At 47.2% G+C, this 20,435-nt stretch overlaps 2 protein-coding genes across 2 annotated transcripts; both read left to right on the plus strand.

The window, feature by feature from the left end:
- Positions 1-194: 194 nt before the first annotated feature.
- DEU56DRAFT_874123 (uncharacterized protein) lies at positions 195-5,692 on the plus strand (the record flags this gene model as incomplete). The annotated part of the gene is made up of 19 exons (XM_041355921.1): positions 195-330; positions 375-790; positions 843-937; positions 988-1,038; positions 1,096-1,182; positions 1,233-1,357; positions 1,412-1,576; positions 1,627-2,225; positions 2,424-2,484; positions 2,634-2,702; positions 2,813-2,906; positions 2,954-3,018; positions 3,054-3,065; positions 3,251-3,601; positions 3,672-4,223; positions 4,310-4,570; positions 4,626-4,928; positions 4,980-5,314; positions 5,366-5,692. The coding sequence occupies 19 exons, from the start codon at positions 195-197 to the stop codon at positions 5,690-5,692; spliced, it is 4,104 nt and encodes a 1,367-aa protein (XP_041201937.1).
- A 1,274-nt stretch (positions 5,693-6,966) lies between these two features.
- On the plus strand, positions 6,967-8,495 carry DEU56DRAFT_895694 (carboxypeptidase D; the record flags this gene model as incomplete). The annotated part of the gene is made up of 4 exons (XM_041356397.1): positions 6,967-7,255; positions 7,302-7,359; positions 8,251-8,270; positions 8,377-8,495. The coding sequence occupies 4 exons, from the start codon at positions 6,967-6,969 to the stop codon at positions 8,493-8,495; spliced, it is 486 nt and encodes a 161-aa protein (XP_041201938.1).
- Positions 8,496-20,435: the final 11,940 nt, after the last annotated feature.

Here is a 20,435-nt window from a genome sequence, read left to right on the forward strand (position 1 = left end):
GAACGTGGTTGAGAGACAAGCTTGAGATGTTGCGTTCTTGAAGCCACAAGACAGCTATTAGGCGGGGTTTCCATTTCAGGCTGTTGTGGGAGTAAGTAATTTAGGTTCAGTGGCTCCAATCTTTGCGCGACTTCCATGCGCATACAGTAGGTTCTACTTACACAGATCAACACCCACACCCAGCTCTGAACAAAATGGCCGACATGGACGTGTTTTCTGCGATGGGCATCGTTGGATTTGGCAAAGCTGCCAAAAAGCGCGAGCTCGATCCCAACAGGTTCGACAAAACCAAGCGTGAAGAGCTAGTTGTCAGTCTCATATTTTTCGCTTGTCAGGTTGTATTCTAATACATTTATCCGCTCAGCAGCCCAAAGTGGAGGCGAAGCCCTTGATCCCTTCATCAGGGCCTAGTAAAGTATCTATTCGGGCACCATCTCAATCCGACGAAGACTCGGACGACCCCGGGCCTTCCCTTCCGCCAGCAGGCTCTTTCAAACACGATACTGATGGCGTAGGCGACGAAGACAAGGAAGATGATGATACTGGCTCTGCTGACGACGAGCCTGAATACGACCCCAGCGCTCCTTCGCTATCGGCCCCCGATTTCCCGATCACACACGAGGCAACGCTCAAAGAGCACACCAAGGTGATTTCCGCGCTTACGGTGGACCCGAGCGGTGCACGTGTTTTGAGCGGTTCGCATGACTATGATTGTAAGTTGTGGGATTTTGGTGGAATGACGACGCAAACGAGGTCCTTCAAGACGTGGGAGCCTGCAGGCAGTTACTATGTTAGTGCGTTAATTTTGCGAAGGGAAGGATGTATTTGACATTCAAAGACAGGTTAACGATCTCAAGTACTCAAACGATGGCCAGCAGTTCCTCGTAATTTCAGGAACACTTCAAGCTAAGCTGTTTGATCGGGAGGGCGAGGAGAAGTAAGTTTAATCTATCCTGTTGCAGAACAGAATAGCTTGAATGACCTTAGAGCAACGTTCGTCAAGGGTGATATGTATATCAGAGACATGAAGCACACTGCGTACGCCCCATTCAATATCACTTGTGTGCATACTTGCTTACGCCACATATTTTATAGTGGACACGTCGGGGAACTTTCAAGTTGTGCATGGCATCCGAAGGATAAGCAGTATTTTATTACTAGCTCGGCAGACTCGACCATTAGGCAAGCTCTCACGCCGCTAGCAGCGAACACCTTCTAACATTACGGAATAGAATATGGGATGTCGAGAACAGACGCAAACAGAAATCTGTTATTGTTGTCAAATCAAAAGAACGAGGTGCACGGACTAAAGTGACGACGTGCGCTTACTCTACCGACGGAACGCTCATTGGAGGTGGTAAGTCCATTTAGACCCGCATTGATCGTGATGTGTAGTAATGATGGTTCTCAGCCTGCCTCGATGGCGCACTGCATATGTGGCAGGCATCATCAAATTTTGTGAGGCCAAATATGACGATTGAGGGCGCACACACGAAAGGCACGGACGTCGGATCTCTAGTGTTTTCCGTTGATGGGAGAACGGTTCTGACGAGAGGAGGGGACGACACTGTTAAGCGTACGTACCAATCTCGGCTTCCTGACATGCTTGGCTGATACTAGGAACAGTGTGGGATTTACGGGCCTTTAAGCGACCGCTCGCATCACATTCGGGAGCTACGACATTGTATCCTGGCACTAATGCTGTATTCAGCCCTGATGAAAAGTATATTCTAACAGGCACAGGAGCGTCCACAAAGGGGGGACGAGGCAAATTGGTGTTGCTCAGTCGAGAAAGTCTCAGTGTAGCGAAGGAGATCGACATGGACACGACGCCAGTCAAAGTGGTCTGGCATTCCAAGATAAATCAAATTATCACAGGTCTTGCCAACGGCACCATTGCAGTACTGTATTCGCCGGAGACGTCGTTGAATGGTGCGAAGTTGTTGCTGTCGAAGGGATCACCGAAGCGACCGACGGTGGAGGATTTGTCGGATGCGCTCGCTGCGCCAACGATCCTGACGCCACATGCCTTGCCAATGTTCAAAGATGGGGAGGGAATAGTGAAGGGAATGAAGAGGAAGCGAGACAAGGACCGGATGGACCCGAGGAAGAGCAGGAGGCCAGAGCTGCCTGTGACAGGACCAGGTCGGGGAGGACGGGTTGGTGCGAGTGCGACGCAACACGTTGTGCAGAACTTGGTGCGGGATACGACACGTGACGAAGATGTGAGTGGTTGCATTCTTGGCTTTCTTTACGTCGCTTCGCAGTATGACATTCTCGCGCATTGTTCAAGACGGCGAGACGGCTACGGCTGCGCCGCTGCGGTTGTCATTATCACGTGCTTTCTATCTTCTTTGTTTGTTTGATGGTTTCCAAGGTGGCTGACTGTTTCTTTCTTCATACCACTTCTTTGACGACTATAGCCACGGGAGGCATTGCTCAAGTATGCGAAGATGGCGGACGAGGACCCTCAATGGACTTCAGGTGAGCAGCATGTTTCAATAACAGTCTCCGCTGCGGTGGGGGAGGGGTTGCGGCTAGTGGGAGGGTCCGTAGCGGAGTGTGAAAATTATTGTTTTGGATTATTTGTTTTGATCGGCCGGCTGACGTGGCGTTTATTTGGATTTAACCAGCATGGCGACAAAACCAGCCCAAACCCGTGTTTGCGAACGTCTCAGAGGACGAGGAGGAGGAGGAGGAAGGTTGAGCACAAGTCTTATGAGGTTGTGCATATTAGAGCAGGAATTAGTTTCAATTTTGTTGCTCTTTGTGAGATATGAGGTGTGAGTAATTTTTAGTGGCCCCTGCGCAGGTCAAACCTTAATTCAGTTCGCCTATAAAGACCCAATGGCTGGCTTCCGATTCCCCCAAATCCAAAATCTCCTCTCCTCTGAAAACGTCACGCTGTGTGACATATTAGTCACGCGCCACCCATGAACGCGACAGAGCACAGCGCGACCAACACCGAACAACAATCCATTCTCTCTACCGCCGTCAACGGCGACAATGTTGTCAACGGTGCACGCGATCCCTAACTTAATTACTTATCTCAGCTAACTTCAAATGTAACAAATTCTGTAGACCTGAAACTTGACCAAATGATTTCAGACTCTCAGAACGATAATAATCATTCTCTAAAGTCTGAAATCCTCGACACACTCTCCACTTGCGTAGAAATTTCGACCCCTCTTGATCCAGGTTAGTACAATTTTCTTCATTTTCTTTCCTTCCTTTGTTCTTATCGGAACAGCTTCCATACCAATTCATCCTCCGAGTGGAACACCAAGACCAATGGAGGGCCAGTTGTTGGATGATGTAAAGATGGCAGAAGAGACAACAGTTAATGATTCGGATGAAGTCCCAATAACCAACGGCGTCAACGGCGTGCACACCACTGACTCCGATGGAGATGTCCACATGGACCAGTCCCCTACCACCAACGGTCATTCTCATGACATCCCGCGCCAGTCATCACTAGCACCTGCCGATTCTGCTGGCCCACCAACATCACGTGCTACATCCAACTTCAATTCTCCTCAGCACCGCTCCGACGCCGTCGATGATGATGATGAAGCCAGACCGCCCCCAGCTAAGCGCGCGCGTAAATATTCCGACGCTGATCAAGCATCCATCGCCAATGTAAGCACTTTTGTCGTTGTGCGCCTGTACAGGCGTGCTAATTCCTTTCTTTTTCTCGACCCTGAAGACTGGCTCTCCCCCTCCTATTACAGCGTCCTCTGTGCAAACAAATGGCGACACCGTTGTGTCGAGTCCAACTCCAGCGCCTACATATGTTGGTACCGGCATATCCACCCTCAGTCCTGTGCAACACAGATTCTGTTTGTCGACAGTACGTTCGCTCAAGAAGCTCAAGGATGCTTCTGCGTTCTTGCATCCCGTGGACCCCGTTGTTCTTAATATTCCCCACTACCCAACCATAATCAAGACCCCGATGGACCTGGGCACCATCGAACGCAAGCTCATGGCATCTAATCCCGCCAAGCCGGACACCAGTTCTAACATTCCCCGTTATTACAGCGCCGAGGAGTTTGTCTCTGACGTGCGGCTGGTGTTCAGCAATTGCATCACGTTCAATGGCCCGGATCATGTGATAGCTCAGGCAGGAAAACATGTTGAGGCTGTCTTTGATAAGCAGATCAAGCAGCTTCCACCCCCAGCCGAGGTATGTCACCTTTTGATGAATGCCGCGTGCGCGACTCATTGTTGCAGCCGAAGCCTCCTGTTGTCAAGAAAGTTGCCACGCCTCCTCCCCCACCACCGCCAGCTCCTTCCAAGAAAGTTGCAGCAGCACCTGCTCGCCGTCCTTCAACCTCGGTTCCTGTCATCCGGCGCAATGAGGCCGAACAGGCATCTGCACGGCCGAAACGTGAAATTCATCCACCACCTCCGAAAGACCTACCGTATGCCGATGTGCCAAAAAAGATGCGCAAGGTTAAGGTACCGAAGGACGATGGTACAGGGGAGCAGCTGAAATATTGCGGGAGGATCTTGAGTGATCTCCAGCGAAAGCAGCATGCAACGATTGCCCATCCGTTCTATGAGCCTGTCGGTATGTTCAAAGTTTAATTCATACTTGGCCATCAGATTTCTCATGAATCTCACAGATGCAGTTAAGCTTGATATTCCGACGTATTACAGGGTCATTAAGAAGCCCATGGACATGTCGACCATGCGGAAGAAGCTCGAGGCTGGGGAGTACCCCAATGCCTCAAAGTTCTTCGATGACTTCAAGCTCATGATCCGAAACTGCTTCCTGTTCAATCCCGCTGGTACACTCGTCAATCAAGCAGGGATCGAGTTGCAGCGGTTGTTTGATGAGAAGTGGAAGAATTTGCCGCCCCTTCGGGATGTGAGTGATGAAGAAGAGGAGGAGTACGAGGATGAGGAGTCAGAGGAAGAACGTAACCGTGGGTGTACCTCACATATCCAGTGTGTCCGCCCGCTAACGCACCACACAGGGAGGATCGCCGCCATGGAAGCTCAAATCGAGTCGATGCGCGGTAATCTCATGGCGCTTAAGAATAAGCCGGCTAAGGAGAAGAAGAAAAAGGAGAAGAAAGAGAAGGCTCCTGTCGCTTCTACCTCAAAGGCCGTTGCATCACGCACACCCAAGGCAGCGCCTACGACCAACGGGAACAAACGTAAGACCACAACGAAGAAGCCCATGGCCGAGGACGATGCCCTATCCTTTGAGCAGAAGAAGGACTTGAGTGAAGCCATCACCAATCTCGATGGGGTTAAGCTTGAGAAAGTCATTCAAATCATTCATGAGGGTGTTCCCGAAATCCGCGATGTAAGTCAATCGGAAGATTTGCGTTATCATATTGATAAACAACTTAAGCAGAGCACCGAGGAAATCGAACTCGAGATTGACATACTACCACCACACGTTCTCACAAAGCTGTACAATTTTGTGCTCCGGCCTCTGCGGCAGCCAACGCAGAAACGGAATCGAACTGGCAAGGGCACGGGTACTGGTGGCCTTAAACGGAAGAGCATGGACGAGACTGCTGAAGCTGAGAAGATTCGCAAGCTGGAGGAGCGCATGCGGCTCTTCGATGATAACAACTTTGCCACGCCCAACGCTGCTCCCGTGCCAGCCCATCAGAACGACAGTGATCATTCATCGGACTCTTCTTCAGACGATAGCTCGGGCAGCGAGTCGGAGTAATTCGTCTTCCTACCTTGCGATGTCGCTTATCGTATCTGGTTGATATTTCTTGCGCGGCTTCGTCTGGTTGTTGGTAGAGTTGTCTTCTTCATCCTCGCTTATTGTTCTCCTTTAATTGTGACTGTCCTCTTGATCTTTATAACCTTCAGAAGTTGTGCTACTCTTCGTCTCTTCGCTCTCCTGCAAGCAAACGTACATTCATACATCACCAAAATTAAAGAACAGCAATGTAGTTAGTTAATTCTAGTCGCGACTGATGGTCGCCACAATTGCAGACCGTCCCTGCTCAAATACCTTCGTATTTCATTATGTATTAAAGATGTCGACGTCGTTCCGAGAATTCGCAAAATATCATTGAGGCATAGCTTGGTTTGTACAGATTTGCGGGGCAAAGTATAACTTAGTACTAGTAGGTCCGGTCATGGACCAGTCTAGGGCTTCACCGGCTCCTGCTCACCGCTGACCTCGTCATCTATCCGCCATGAGAATATTAATGCCCTGCGCACGCACCCTACCATCATCTGCTGATGCCAAGCTAATCTGCCGAAGCAGTACCAGTTGCATATCTGTCGCAGACACAAGATCCATCCTCTACTCAGGTGAATCCATTAGGTCCGTCTTTCAACCGACCACGGTCCACTTCGTATCGTCTCAAGTTGGAGAATCGTGTTTGCAGTTTGCACCGGTATCAATGCCAGCGCTTCAAAACACGCTCGCGAGCTGCATACCATTCGCGTGTGGGAAACGTTGATGGAACCCAAGGCGAAACGGGGGGCAGGAATGATGTATCAATGTGATGGGTGGGAGGGACGCAATTATCTGGCATCTGCCGCCCTCGACGTCACTAGTAGTCAGCCTCCGACATTCAAGGCTCAACTGTCATCGAAAAGCGCCTAAAACTCTGCCCAAACCAGCTGCCGAGGCCCTCATAGACTGGACCTAGATTTTGCCCCAGAAGTTCATCGTGGACACAGAGCGGACATTTCCCGGTTGTTTTCCAACCTACCGATCACATAGAACGGCCAGTTTGAACTTGTGCGCTCTATGGAATCAGTGCATCTGCTAAGGCGCTAACGTACGGCACCGGAACCTCTGGCATACATCGTTTTTCCGCCGCCATGTGGGCAGCTGCCTTTGATCGCCTGATATCTTTGCTAGAGTATCTTATACTCCATAAATACCTGAAGTTGGTGCCTTTAGACCTCCCTACCGGCACGCACTGCCATGTTTCTGCGAACGCTCGTCCGAGCCGGTGTTACTTTGTTAGCTGGCGTATGCATAACTCTCGCCGTCTCTGTCAATCTCAACACTACAGAAGCAGGGCACATAGGGTCCAAGATCAATGCCAACCTGGAGTTCGCTATGTCAAGAACTCAGGAATCTACGAGACAACTCCGAATGTTACGCAGATTTCGGGTTACGTTGACGTTGGGACAAACATGTCTATGGTGGGTTGTTTGGAAGCTGGTTCACCTAAGTACCTGAGTTTAGGCGTACCTCTGACCTGCCTTTGCAGGTTGAATGGCGGCCCTAGATGTTCTTCCATGATCGGATTGTTCCAAGGTTGATTGGTTTGAATGCCTATTGATTTGCTTCTCATTTTCCACAGAGAACGGGCCATGTGTGGTGAATGCCGACCGCAAGTCGACCACTCTTAACCCCTACAGGTATGTCAGGATTATAGATGTTTTCATATCCTAAGCTGACATGGGTTCCTTCTCGCGATGAGAGGCGTCGAGCGGAGGTATTGGGCTAGATAGAAATATATTATCTCAGTCTACGTGTTCGGACTCGTAGAAACTATTCTGTGCTTAGATAGAAATATATTCTACATCAGTAAACTAATATGTACTGTACAGAACTGTACAGAACTGGACAGTGCCCAAGGGTGGCAGCTTGGTCCCTCTGTGACAGTGACTCACAGACACACCTATTCTGTGCCACACTGCACAGAGTCTCACAGATACTCCAATGATCACCTTGTGCACAAGTCAAAATTCCACGTCACTCTGTACAGAGCTCACAGATGCTCCAGTGATCACCTCGTGCACAAGTCAAAATTCCACGTCACTCTGTCACAGACCTCCAGTGACCGCCTTGTGCACAAAACTCAGCCAGATGTGCAGTAGCATAGTAGATCATATTGATAACAGAATGATAAGCGAGATAACACAATGCAGTAATCTAATACAGGAAACAGAAATACTTGGACATGTGAAAATGAAGGCATCAGTCAAGAATGATCTGCAGGTGATTGTGTCGAGCCCCCACAGCACTGTCAAGCCTCAAACTTGCGGCCCTGTATGAATAAAATTAGTATAATGTTAGCCATTGTGATATAAGGGAAGACATAGTACTCACATCTCAGTCTACATGTTCGGACTGAGATGCAGCAATGGGTAGCTCGTAATTTTTATAGTAAGTAGCATAGAGATAAAGAACATATACATATCATAGGGGCTGACACTTTGTGCTCGGCCGACATCACTCACTTGTGTCTGTTCCTTACGATGGTTGCGCTCACTATCTCACTCTGACATCTCCAATGTCTCACCCAGTCCGTCAACCGTATTGTCGTGTTCGATCGAGCTCGACATTCCTACGGCTGGAATACTCTTTAGCAACAGTATTGCAACACATAGTAGTTCTCCAATTGTGTTGCAGGGGATGACATTCTTACTGAGTGATCTACATTGACCAGCCAATTGGGACTGGATTCTCCTATGGTACCAATACGGTAAACAGCATGGAAGGTGCAGCACTATTTGTATGGACTGTGTTCCAGGTTTTGTTCGAAAGCTGACTATTCTCAAAGTATGCCAGTTGAGAGTCAGTCGCATAAACCACTTACGTGAATGATTGCTCATGTCGGGCTCAGATTTGTCTTTGCCACAGAAAACTATGGTGGTCACTATGGGGACACTCAACTCACATCGAGTTATTTTTGAAACTCCGCTTGCGACACACAATGTTGAGTAAAGGGATCTTAGACTTTAGGGATTAGCATGGGTATATGACACCCACGTGAGTTGTGGGTGTGGGTTTAGTAAGCAGACATATATTTTACCAACTCCGAAGACATCCAAATAGTATTGCAAACTCTAACTCTAAACTCTAAATCACGAACACATACTGTCATGCAGCCAAGCCCCTTCCATTCTGCCGCTAAACGGATTACCAAACTAACTGGGAAAGCCAAGGCTGCACTTGACGAGAAGCTCGAGGCCAAATCAAAAAAGAGAAAGAATGATGACAGTGCCAGTGTGGACAGCACACGGCCAAAGAAGGTAAAAGCAACCCAACATCACGGTAAGAACATTAAAGAAGCACCACCTAAAGACCCAGCCCAAAGACGGCACACAGGGGCCTACTCCGACGATGACGAACTATTACATAACACGGTTGCGGCACCTGGAAACCTGCTGGTCCGCACGGAAACAGAGGACTCGGAAGAGTTGCAAAACGAGGCCATTGTTATCAGTGAAGATGAGGATAATGCTAGAGAACAGATGAGCATGGATGACGAGGCTGAGACCCCTGAGGATGAACTCAGTAAGCATACAAGTATGAAGACTAAACACCAAGCTAAACATCAGTGTCACAGAGCGGCTGATGAAGGACTGGACGTCACCAATTTATGCGTTTTTCGATCCTACACCGACAATTGAGACCAGGGGAGATCAATGTGCACATGGTTTCAAGTGCATGGCGAAGGGATGCCAAGTCAAGATACGGCGCTTCCTCGACAAGAAAGACACCCGATCCACCGGCAATATGCGCAAGCACATCAAGATTTGCTGGGGAGATGAAGTACTGTGGGCAGCAGATGAAGTGAGGAATGCCGAAGAAGCACGTATGAAGATAGTTGGGAACTTCCTGCGAAATGGTTCAATTACGACTGCGTTTGAACGCAAAGGTCAAGGCAAAGTGACTTACTCGCATCGACAGCATACACGGACTGAGACGAAGTAAGATAGTCTTCAATGTAGATTTTGAGGCTGATGTTTCGCTCAGAGCCGAGATTGTACGTTGGGTCAGCAAAAATCTGGGGCCATTCGAAATTGTCAAGGACCAGGGCTTTCAGTTGCTAATGAAAACTGGAAGACCGGTGTGGGAGAAATCGTAGAAGTCCGCTATAGTGATAGTGTACCAATCCTGCTGGGTGCGAGAATAGTAGTCAACCCAAGGGGATAGCTCTGAGAGCAGTTCCTCAAGTATGAGTGAGGGGAACAGTGAGTAGGGAAGTGATGTGCTGGAGACGGAACAGCTGCTTGCGGGAGAATGTGTAGAGGTGCGAGGATGCGCAGGGATGCGGAGTATGCGGATGCGAAGTCTAGGGAGTACCAGGTATGCGAGACGGGGAAGGTACCAGGTATCAGGACAGGAAAACAGGTAAAACGGGTAAGGTACCAGGTATATGCAGGACACGATGGGACTGTCTTGCGAGTGAACTCAACTGGATCTAGCGATAGCCAACTGTCGATGATGATGCGAGCGTTCGCGCGAGATGAGAAGGCAAACAGATGATTGCTCAAGCAAGGAAAGACAAGGTAAGACTAAGCTAGTGACTCCGCAACACACAACCAGAGAGGGAATGTAGGAAAGTGAGGTCCGTACGAGTCTGCGACGTAGTATATAACAGAGTCCGTAAGAAACCGGAACCGTATAAGCGGGCGCATATGCAAGCGAAGTCGGAAGGAGATACATGTAAGTAATGGTACGCGGCCTCATGTATGGGAACTGATATGCAACTGGCCCTGCGAACGGTTAGGAATGACTAGCTAAGAATGAGAACGCACCAGTGAGGACGGACGGATGCAGACAGGACATGGACGGATAGTGTGTTGCGATGCGATGAGTGTGTGGATTCCGCAACCTCGTGTGATGGTCCGCAACGGCCTGTGGAAGGTATGCGTGACTTCATCCAGTAAGGGGAAATGGTGCCGTACGGGGCTGCAGCCAGATCGCCTCCTACACCGGAATACTACATACCATCTCCCTCCACAGTCTCGCGGGATGCCAGACTCATCTTCGCCAAAACAAGGCAACAAATAGCTAAAATGTCGAGAGTACGTTAATCGAATGCACACTGGAAGCAACTGACACACATACCAGGAATATGACGGCAAACTCAACTTTTCAACTGACGGCTGGACGTTGTAGGAAACCTCCAATCTCTGGCCCCGTATTTGATACTTTCCTTACTTTATGTTAGCACTCTTATTGCTGACATAATCCAGTCAATCTTTCACCAGTACCAGTCTGAGTCTGAGTCTGCCTGAGTGTCCAGTCTTTATTCTTCACCTGTTTCTCTCTGTGAGCACTGAGCCTGGAGCAGAGACCCAACATTTCCCTGCAGCTCAGCAGGATTGTTGTACCCACAACGTCTCCAAACCACCGTGCATATGTTGCATTGTTGATGCATCTGGAACATAAGGGTATCCCGCTATGCATCCCATTAGACATTGTGGAGGTCCCAAAAGTGCATGTACTCACTGTACGAAGTTTAACAACTGGTCTGACCAACCACAACTAGTCCCATACCGGCGAGGAGTTGGTAGCTGCCTTTGAAGGTATACAGGAAGATTTTGGTATAACAGAAAAGGTTAGCACCAAATCATAATGCAAGCTCCACGCAACTCACCGAAATGCAGATTCTCTGCGTAATGTGCAATAACGTGTCCAATAACACTGCAATGCTTGAGGAGCTTGAAATGAACCTTCCGGATTTTGGTGGAACTGCAGCTCACATGCGCTGCTTCCTCCACACAGTTAATCTTGTAGCGAAATTGCTGATTAGAGAATTTGACATCTTGAAGAAAGATAAAGAAGCGCTGCAGCATGACGAGGATGCCGCGATAGATGATGAGGATGCTGCAATGGATGAAGATGAGCGTCTCGCTCAAGAACTCAAAGGCTTGAGTAGAGACGTTGAGGTGGAAGAGGGTGAGGATGATAACGTTGAAGGACTTGTTGACGAGATCGCACTGTTGACTGAACGTGAACGCAAGACATTGCAACGCAGCATTCGTCCGGTTAGATTGGTCCTCGTAAAGGTAAGTTACTAAGTACATTGCAAAAGATCCAATCACTTACCTTGATTGATGCCTCATGCAGCTCCGCAAGCTGTCCAACAAAGTAATCCACTCGACAACCAACTTGAAGTTTCTTCTGCTTGGCACAGTATACTTGAAGAACAGCGCTTGCCAGTGACCAATATTCCCCGAGACGTTGCAACACGTTGGAATTCGACTTTTGACATGCTTGAGTACGCATCCATCCATCGGGCGGCAGTGGACACAATGACCCAGCGCAGAGACTTGCGAGACTTGGAGCTGATGGACTATGAGTGGCAGATTGTTGGTCAGCTGCGGGATGTGCTGAAGGTGCGTGGAGTATTAGTATTTGTAAGCAATGTACACGCTGAAACCTGAAACTTACCCCTTACCCCAGATTCTGAAAGACACCACCATGTTTTTTTCACGCGCTGTCCCCAATCTTGCCACTGTAATACCAGCCATGGATTTAATAGATGAAAAACTAACTACATACTCTCTTGACGACAAATACCTTCCTGCGATCCGCGCTGCTGTGGGACTGGCCAAAAAGACATTAAATCGCTACTATCAATTGACGGATCACTCTGACATGTACCGCATTGCAATGAGTAAGTCAATTGCTACTACTGTTCATTTTCTAACCTTTGTCTTCACAATAGTTCTTCACCCATGTCATAAACTTGTGTATCTCAAGGCGGCGAATTGGGAGAATGAGTGGATTGATGCCGCCGAGAAGCTGCTGAGGGATGAGTTCAAGCGGTCGTACTCAGACTCCTACCTGGTTGAATCCGACAAAGACAGCACGGTCATTCCATCAGCCGCATCAGTGAGTTTTGTTCTGTCTCCCAACCATGTGCTGTACTAATGCAAATATCAGGACAACATGTTTGATAACATGCCAGCCCTCGCTGCCCCAAAAAATTCCGACCTTGGTAGCAAAATTGACCGATACCTCAAAGCAGGCATTGAAGATGTACCCAACACCCTTGCTTGGTGGCACGACCAGTGCACATTATATCCTCACCTGTCTCATATGGCTTTAGATTACCTCACTATACCTGGTACGTGCAGCTTTCTCACTCGTTTTGAATGATTTCTAACATTGATCACAGCTACTTCAGTGGATGTTGAATGGCTCTTCAGCCGTGGCCGCCTCGTCCTGTCGCATGTCCATTCTCGCTTAAATGTGCAGTCCACTCGCGCCCTCTTGTGCTTGAGTTACTGGAGCCGGCTGGGTCTGGTGAAGAACGAAGACATTTTAGCTGTTAGCAACCTCGCAGATGTTGTAGGTGACGAGGAGCTAGAACTTGAGGAAGGATGGGACCAAATACATTTAGAGTAGCTACAATTGCTGTTTTCGTAGTACTCATTCAATGACACCCGCGGGTATACCCTCCATGGGTACGGGTATGGGTGTCTATCTTTGGTACCCACATGAAAACCCACACCCTTGGTACGGGTGTGGGTATATTGATGGGTGTGGGTGTGGGTGTCAATGCATATACCCCGGGGTATACCCATGCTAATCCCTAAGATTCTCGGTGCACATCAATATCTCGGTGTGACCAACTCGGTGTGGACGGTACAAAGAACTTGTTGCAACAAATCTCGGTGTACGTGGAACTTGGCAATGAAACTTGGTGTAATAAAACTCGGTGCGAACTCGGTGCGACAAAACTTGGTGTGAAGTAACTTGAAAAAAAAGAAAAAAAGTCCAGCAGCCCATCAACAAATTCTGTATGAAGTTTTCCTTGTTTCTTTCTTCTGTGCAGGGAGAGCAGGCAGCCACCGAGTCCACTTTGTTGGGGATGGCTGTATGGGTGACACAGGCTTATTTTCATTGTCCAGAGACTCTGAAGAGCAGATAATGATTTGGGGAGGGTGGTATGCTCCTGAAAGTTGCTCGTGGATGCTTGGACTTATGTGATGCTGCAAAAAGTCATCTTTGTCATCGCAGATGGACAGCACTTGATGAAGCGTGCGAACAAGTGAGTCCTCGATGGCAAGAATGGTTTGCATGGCTGTGACACATTGGTTCGCGAGATTGATACTGGGGGCCAAAGATACAGTTGTGAGTCCTAGTGCTGCTGCGGTCTGGTTCAGTCTGGTTCTCGAGGGTGTTTTGTCGAACTTAGAACTGAACCTTGGGTCAGGTTCAGGCAAGGAGAGTGAACACTGGACCGGACCCTTATGAACATGTTCACAAATGTTTGGTTTGAGTTCAGAACATGTTTGAATGTCTGAACGCAACAATATAAATTTCAATTTTTTTTGAGCGCTACATGAAAATTTTGATGAGTAACTACTAACTACACCATATTCACGAACAAGCATTCACGAGCTGTGGCAAACCCAGCTTGAGCCGTTGCGGAAATATGGCCCTGATGATACCCACTCTTCAATAGTTGAAGGGCCTTGAAAGTTGATGGCAACAAACAGTTGCGGCGTGAAGTACCAGTGATCCCGCCGCTTGAAAAAGCTCGTTCAGATGCAACGGTGGAGCCTTGAATAGCTAAGTAGTCCTTAGCAATGTGAGAGATGGTGGGATATTGAATTGAATGATGCTAAGGACATTTATGTCAACTTGTAAGGAATAGTGATTCGAAAAAAAAACACTCACACCCCACCAAGCTACTATGTTCTCAATGTCCTCGAGTGGGGAAGCCAGGTAGTCCTCGAGTTCTTGATGAGGCCTTCAGCTTGCAGTGTCACTTGCAACACGGGATTTAACAGTGTCACACATCCAACTGTGGCCGTACAAGCCTTGGCGTGAAAGAGAGGAAGGAGCCACAACAGCAGGCTCTGCATCCAGCAAGGAATGTTGGTGATAGTATTTGTTGAAAACAATCTGCAGGCGTCTCATGCCCTTGTTGAAGTCATGGGGCTCTCATTTACTCTTCACATACACAATATTGTAGTTTGGGTCAAGCGCTAGATACAATACATTAGATAGGGCATTATATTAATCAAAAAATCAAAACATGTACCAAGACAAATGAAATAGACATAAATTTCATCAATCTTGTGGTACCACTTGCGAAGATTGTTGATGCCAGAGTCAATGGCAGTTGAAAAGTCAACGAACTTCGAAGATGCAGCCATATATTGCCACATTTGTTGGAGGAATCTGAGCACCGGGATTGCATGCCATACAGTGGGTTCGTGAATCGCAGAGAATGTTTGCTGAGCATTTGCAGGCTCCTGGTAATGCAATAGGTTAATAAAAATTAAATTCATCAATGACAGCGCACGCACCTGAAGCACATCATGCATCAACTCCAACTTCTTCCATTCCTTGGCTGAGAGCTTGAATGCGCCATACGACTTGCCCTGCAGGTTCGGAACTTCATCGCTATCGTCCGCGAACTGTATAAACCTATTCACACCCTGTCGATAGAGTTAGTATTGTTTGTAGGGGCAGTAGTGGTAACTAACTGACCTTACACAACTTGAGGGTGCACTCCAACATGCCAAACAGCAAGGCCCATCAAGTGCGAATCCATTTTAAGAGCTCGAGTTTGGGCTCGTTGACCTTGACACAGCACTTTTGGAAGAAGGTGCGGGCTTGGGGAGATTTCCATACCTGAAAGAAAGGTTCATCAAACAGAGCTAGTTGGACAATGGATACAAACTTACCTGTGTGATGAATGCAAGCACTTTTCCAACAGTGTCAGTGACATCAAACTCAGTCTCTTCATATCCGTCATCGTCCTCAGTTGTGTTCTTGTGGAGAGCACTTGCAGATGTAGGAGCAATTTCCTCGACGACGTGCTTGGCTGCTAAGTGTAAGGAGTGCTCCATACAACTAAGTAGATGTTAGCAGATGTAGAATGACATATTAAATAGACTTACCGCACACGGTGCTCACTTGCAATCCAGTCCTTACCAGAAGGGTCAATAGTGAATGTGACAGTCTGAATCACGGTGTCGTTATTGGTGGTGTTGTCAGCGGTGAACCATCCAACCTTGGTGCAAAAGTCGTATATGTTGAAAGTTTCAATGAGAATCCTTGCAATGTTGCTACCGCTATGATTGCCGTTGATGATCATGAATGCAAGCTGCTCGCTCTTCAACTCCCACTCCTGAGGTTTCCCATCTGGTGAGTCAATATAATGCGTAGTGACAGAGAGGAAAGGCACACTCGGTTCAGACGTCCATGAGTCAAAGGTGATGGAGATTTTACTGTCAACATGCTTAAGCCTCTCTCTAACACGCTGGACGGCCACCTTGGCCCGTTCAATAATCTCGTCACGAGTCTTTTTGTATGATGGGGGATATCCCTGTCTGAAAGGGAGGGCCAGAGGTATTGAAGTAAGCAGCAAAATGGTCCCTTATCGACAAGTTGGAATGCCTGTGTAATTTTAAGTCACCATTATAAATCAAAAAAAACACGATCATGCACCTCATCCTCAGAGATTAACTCGACAATATAATCCATCAGCCCAGACTTCGTAAATTCAGGAATCTTGGTTGCAAGGGAGCCATCTAACATTTGCTGGGCTCCTTCATCAGATGCTTTACAGGTAGGTAGTATTGCATGATCACGCATCTTGATGCCTCACTCATTGCAGCGGTCTCGATAGATTGGGAAGTGGCACTTCGCGTTGCAAGCAAAATGTGCGCGCTGAGTCGAAACACTGCCTTTGAAAAAGGATTGATTGGCCAGTACATTATTAGCTCTAGAATTGACATGAGTAATCTGCTTGATGTTTAAAGTCAAAATGTACCTGCATATCTCACACCACCAGCCGTCTTCACGTTCTTGGGTGTGTGGATTGATGTGTCCCTTCTCCTGAGTAAATACTACCTTCAAATCCCTACTGCACTCCTCTTTGCTCTTATGCTTGCGATTCTCACAATCCTTGTCTCCAAATGCCTTGGTCCTTTTGTAAGCTTCCTCTTTGTTGTTGTCCTTGGCCTCTTCTTCATCATCTGAAAAATCCTCTAGCGCAGGGGGTTTGTCGTCATTGTTGTCGTTGTTGTGATCACGGTGACAGACCAGACAGGACCCACTTTGCACGCGCTTGGGTGCAGGCTGTCCTTGGGGAGGTGCTGGAGCTGCATTGGCAGCATCACAGATTTTTTCTGTTGGTTTGACGGCTCAGCCTGAGTGACGAGACATGAAGGCAGTTAGCTTGCCATTGGATGCGGGAGGCAGAGGTAGAGGAAGCATGGGGGTGTCATCGTCGGGATCATTGTACCAATCGATAGCACTGGTATTTTTGAGTTGGCCATAGGATCCAAGTGCACACAACATTTGTGCAGCAAGGAGGGTGAAGATTGAACCTGTAGTTAGTAGCTCGTTTATACCAAAATTTATGATAAGAAATCAAAAAAATGACGCGCCTTGAACACACTGTTGCCATGCAATCAGTTGAGGTTGAAGCTTGAAGTACCAGAACGAGCAACCTGAGGATATGTTCTGAACATAAAAGACATTACAGTCTGAATAAAGATTAATATTTGATTAACATTGTGCTTACCAGAATATTGAGTGGATTACCAAGGAAGTCAGATGTTGCCAATGGAAATGTGTTGGGTGTTTTGGCTGCGAAGTCAGAGCCGCTGTGGATTGTCCCGAGATTGATTGACATGCCCGTTGCCAGAATATCAGAGCAGATACTGGTGGATCATGCAAAGAACCTGAGAACACCTTCAGATGGGTTCGAACAGGTCCACAGTATTCAGGTAGCAGCTGAACACCGAACCTAATAATTGGTTCGGTCCTTATGCTATGTCAAACCTAGGACCGAACCCGCAGTCCAGTCCGGGAGCATTCAGGTCTGAACTGAAGTTCAGAATCGGACTGTGGCAGCACTAGTTGTGACTGGTTGAGCAAGTGGTGGTGGCTCAATGCCTTTTAGAATGAATGGTTTGAGGATGGATGATGAAGGAGTGGTAGATGGGGCAGAACTCTCGGAGTCAAGCGAGTCAGCAAGAAGTGCCGTGTCGTGCCAGTCTGAGTCATTGGAGACATCAGTTGAATCCAGTGACTGCTCATCCGAAGCTGTTGTGTTCAAGTTGTTGCCAGTATCAGTGAGAGGCAAAGCCTCGATATACATTTCCTCCTCTCCTTTGATTTGCTCTTTGCTGACGGCTCCGTCATCGCACATATCGTCAAGCCACTCTGTCTCTACCCATGTATCAAAGCATTGGACTTCTATAAATTCAGCACTAGAAGACACAAGGGATTTGTCAGGGTTCAAGGCAGAGGTTTCGGACTTGTTCTTGAAGTCAAATGATGTCGGAGTCATAGCAGCTTTTTGGAGGTGCCTGCCGCATGTCAAGAAAATATTGTGTTCCCACTTCTTTAACAGCGAGTTCTTGAAAAAAAGCAGGTATAACCCTGAGAATCAGTATCAATATCCAGACATCGAGGCGAGGGAGTCGTCCCAAGTGTTGATAGGCACAGAAATAACAATGTTTGATTCGGCCATTGAATGATTCTAGGCGATTTGTTGTGCATGGAACATGTTCGGGCTCAACGCCAAAGTGTTGTGCTGCTTCAGCAACCCAGAATTCACATAGACACAGATAACTTTGAAAATACGATAAGAACACAAGGCCACCCTGAGTCTTTTTTTTGGACAGTGCATTAGGAAGCTTGCCAAGCTTTTGGAAGTAGTCGAGGAGTTTATTGTAGTGTGAGATTGTGTCCTCGAACTTTGTGATGTCCTTGAGCAGAACAAGCAGAAACTTTGCAATGATACATCAAACTTCTTGATGTGCAGGGCCCTTGGGAATAACGTGAATTTTTCGATTGACTCCATTTCGCCAAGCCTGGGTCGTGTGAAAGCGACATAAGAGAAGAAGAGCATCGGGAAAGACAATTGATAGGGCATTTCGCTCGCAGGTGTCGTTGTCGGTGACTAAAACCTTGATATCAAAATCTTCACCAGCCTCATTTTTACCCATAGCTTGTTTCCAGCAACCCAGAAGATCCTGCGGAAGTGGTCCATCATAATCTGCCTGAGCAGCTGTTGTTGACTTTCGAGCAGTGAAATGAAAGAAGACCACTGGAATGTCTTTTTTGGCATCATTGATGACCATGCCAATGAAGAGAAGCGAGCGAGCACTATTGACACCAAAAGTTCCATCAAGTTATGACCATATCACCAGGCCATTTCTTGTTGTTCCAGAGTGGAGATAATGATTATGAAGCGGTCAGATAGGTCTTCTCCACAGTGTTTGTTGTATGGGCAGGCATCAGTGAGCGCGGAGTCAGGTGGGCTGGGTTTAGATGATCGGAACCACTTTTCAAGGTTCTCCTCAGCTGCCGAGCGTTGTGGTACACCAAGTTCAGCAAAGTACATGCAATAAAGCGAGGTTGTTTCATGATCATTGAGAGCAAACTGAGGGCCAAAGATCAATGGTTCAAGGGAAGCGTCTAGCTTCTGTCACAAGGTCAGGATTGGTGGGAATCAGGAAGTATGCATCAAGCATCATGGTGAATTGTGATGGTGTGACATTGCGACGGGGTGAAGAAGTAAAAGGGTCAGAAAAAGATAGGGGGCCATGTTACTGTAACAACCACTTGGTATCACTACATGTACACAGTAGACATGATCTATCTGATGACATTGAGATTTTCGCTCTTTTGCTAAGACGAAGCAGTATGCCTAGGTCCTCTCTTTTTGCCCTTGTCAGACCTCTTCTTCCTCCACTTTTTCTTTTGTGCACACCCACTTCAATACCGCCAGCACCACTAACTGCATTTACGAACTCCGGTAGCAGGATCCTATGTGTGTCCTCAGCCAGATATATGATAGACCTACTTCCAATATAAATAGAAATAGACCTACTACCTCAATTGAGATCTGGTCCTACAGGAAACAATTTTACAGGGGGTAAACCACCAGGCGAGGGAGGCACACCATGCAACAGGGGATTATCCTATGGTCCTAGGCTCTTGATACAGTGCCCCTCACCTAGAAATAATTAGATGAGAACATATTCTGTGTTTTCATGCATATGTGCCATATCTATTGATGCAGGACACTTCAGGGGTGAAATAAAGATTGGAATCTACTCATATATACTCATAAACATGTTCTGGATATGATAGAACACTTCCCCATCAAAGGGGCAAAAATGCGAAAATGTTTTATATCCTACTCTATGTTAAATTGCCCCTGGAGGAGGACCAATCACACAAACAAATAAAAAAGCAGTCTATTATATTATATTATACATATACATACTAAACTACTACTTATATAAAGGGGGAGCTATTGTGGTGTGGTGGTGAAGTATGGTGTGGAAATAATTATAAATGTGGAGGGTGTACCATATTGGGTGATGTTTTGGGTGTTGTGGGGTATTTCCCACAGCAGGTGGCTAACAATGGGAAAATGCAGAGTGTGGGGATAATGTGAGGAGGCCTGACATTGTCGGAACTTTTTTAAAAGCATTTTAATCCATTAAAATGGCCTAACGACACGGACCCATTATAATATATTATGATCAAACAGTCAGCATTTTAATGAGTATCACACCATTTTAATGCACATAAAAATGATGATGTAATGCGCATTTTAATGGTGTCGACCTATTCTTAATGGATATTTTAATGGTACCCACCAAATATTTATATGCAATTTTAATGGTACTCACAAGATTTTCATATGCATTCCAATGGCGGCCAAGGTAGTCTGAATGCACATTTTAATCTTATTCGGCTGAGT

Source organism: Suillus clintonianus (genome assembly GCF_016758775.1).
Source record: "Suillus clintonianus strain FC179 chromosome Unknown DEU56scaffold_154, whole genome shotgun sequence".
Taxonomy (NCBI): Eukaryota; Fungi; Basidiomycota; class Agaricomycetes; order Boletales; family Suillaceae; genus Suillus; species Suillus clintonianus.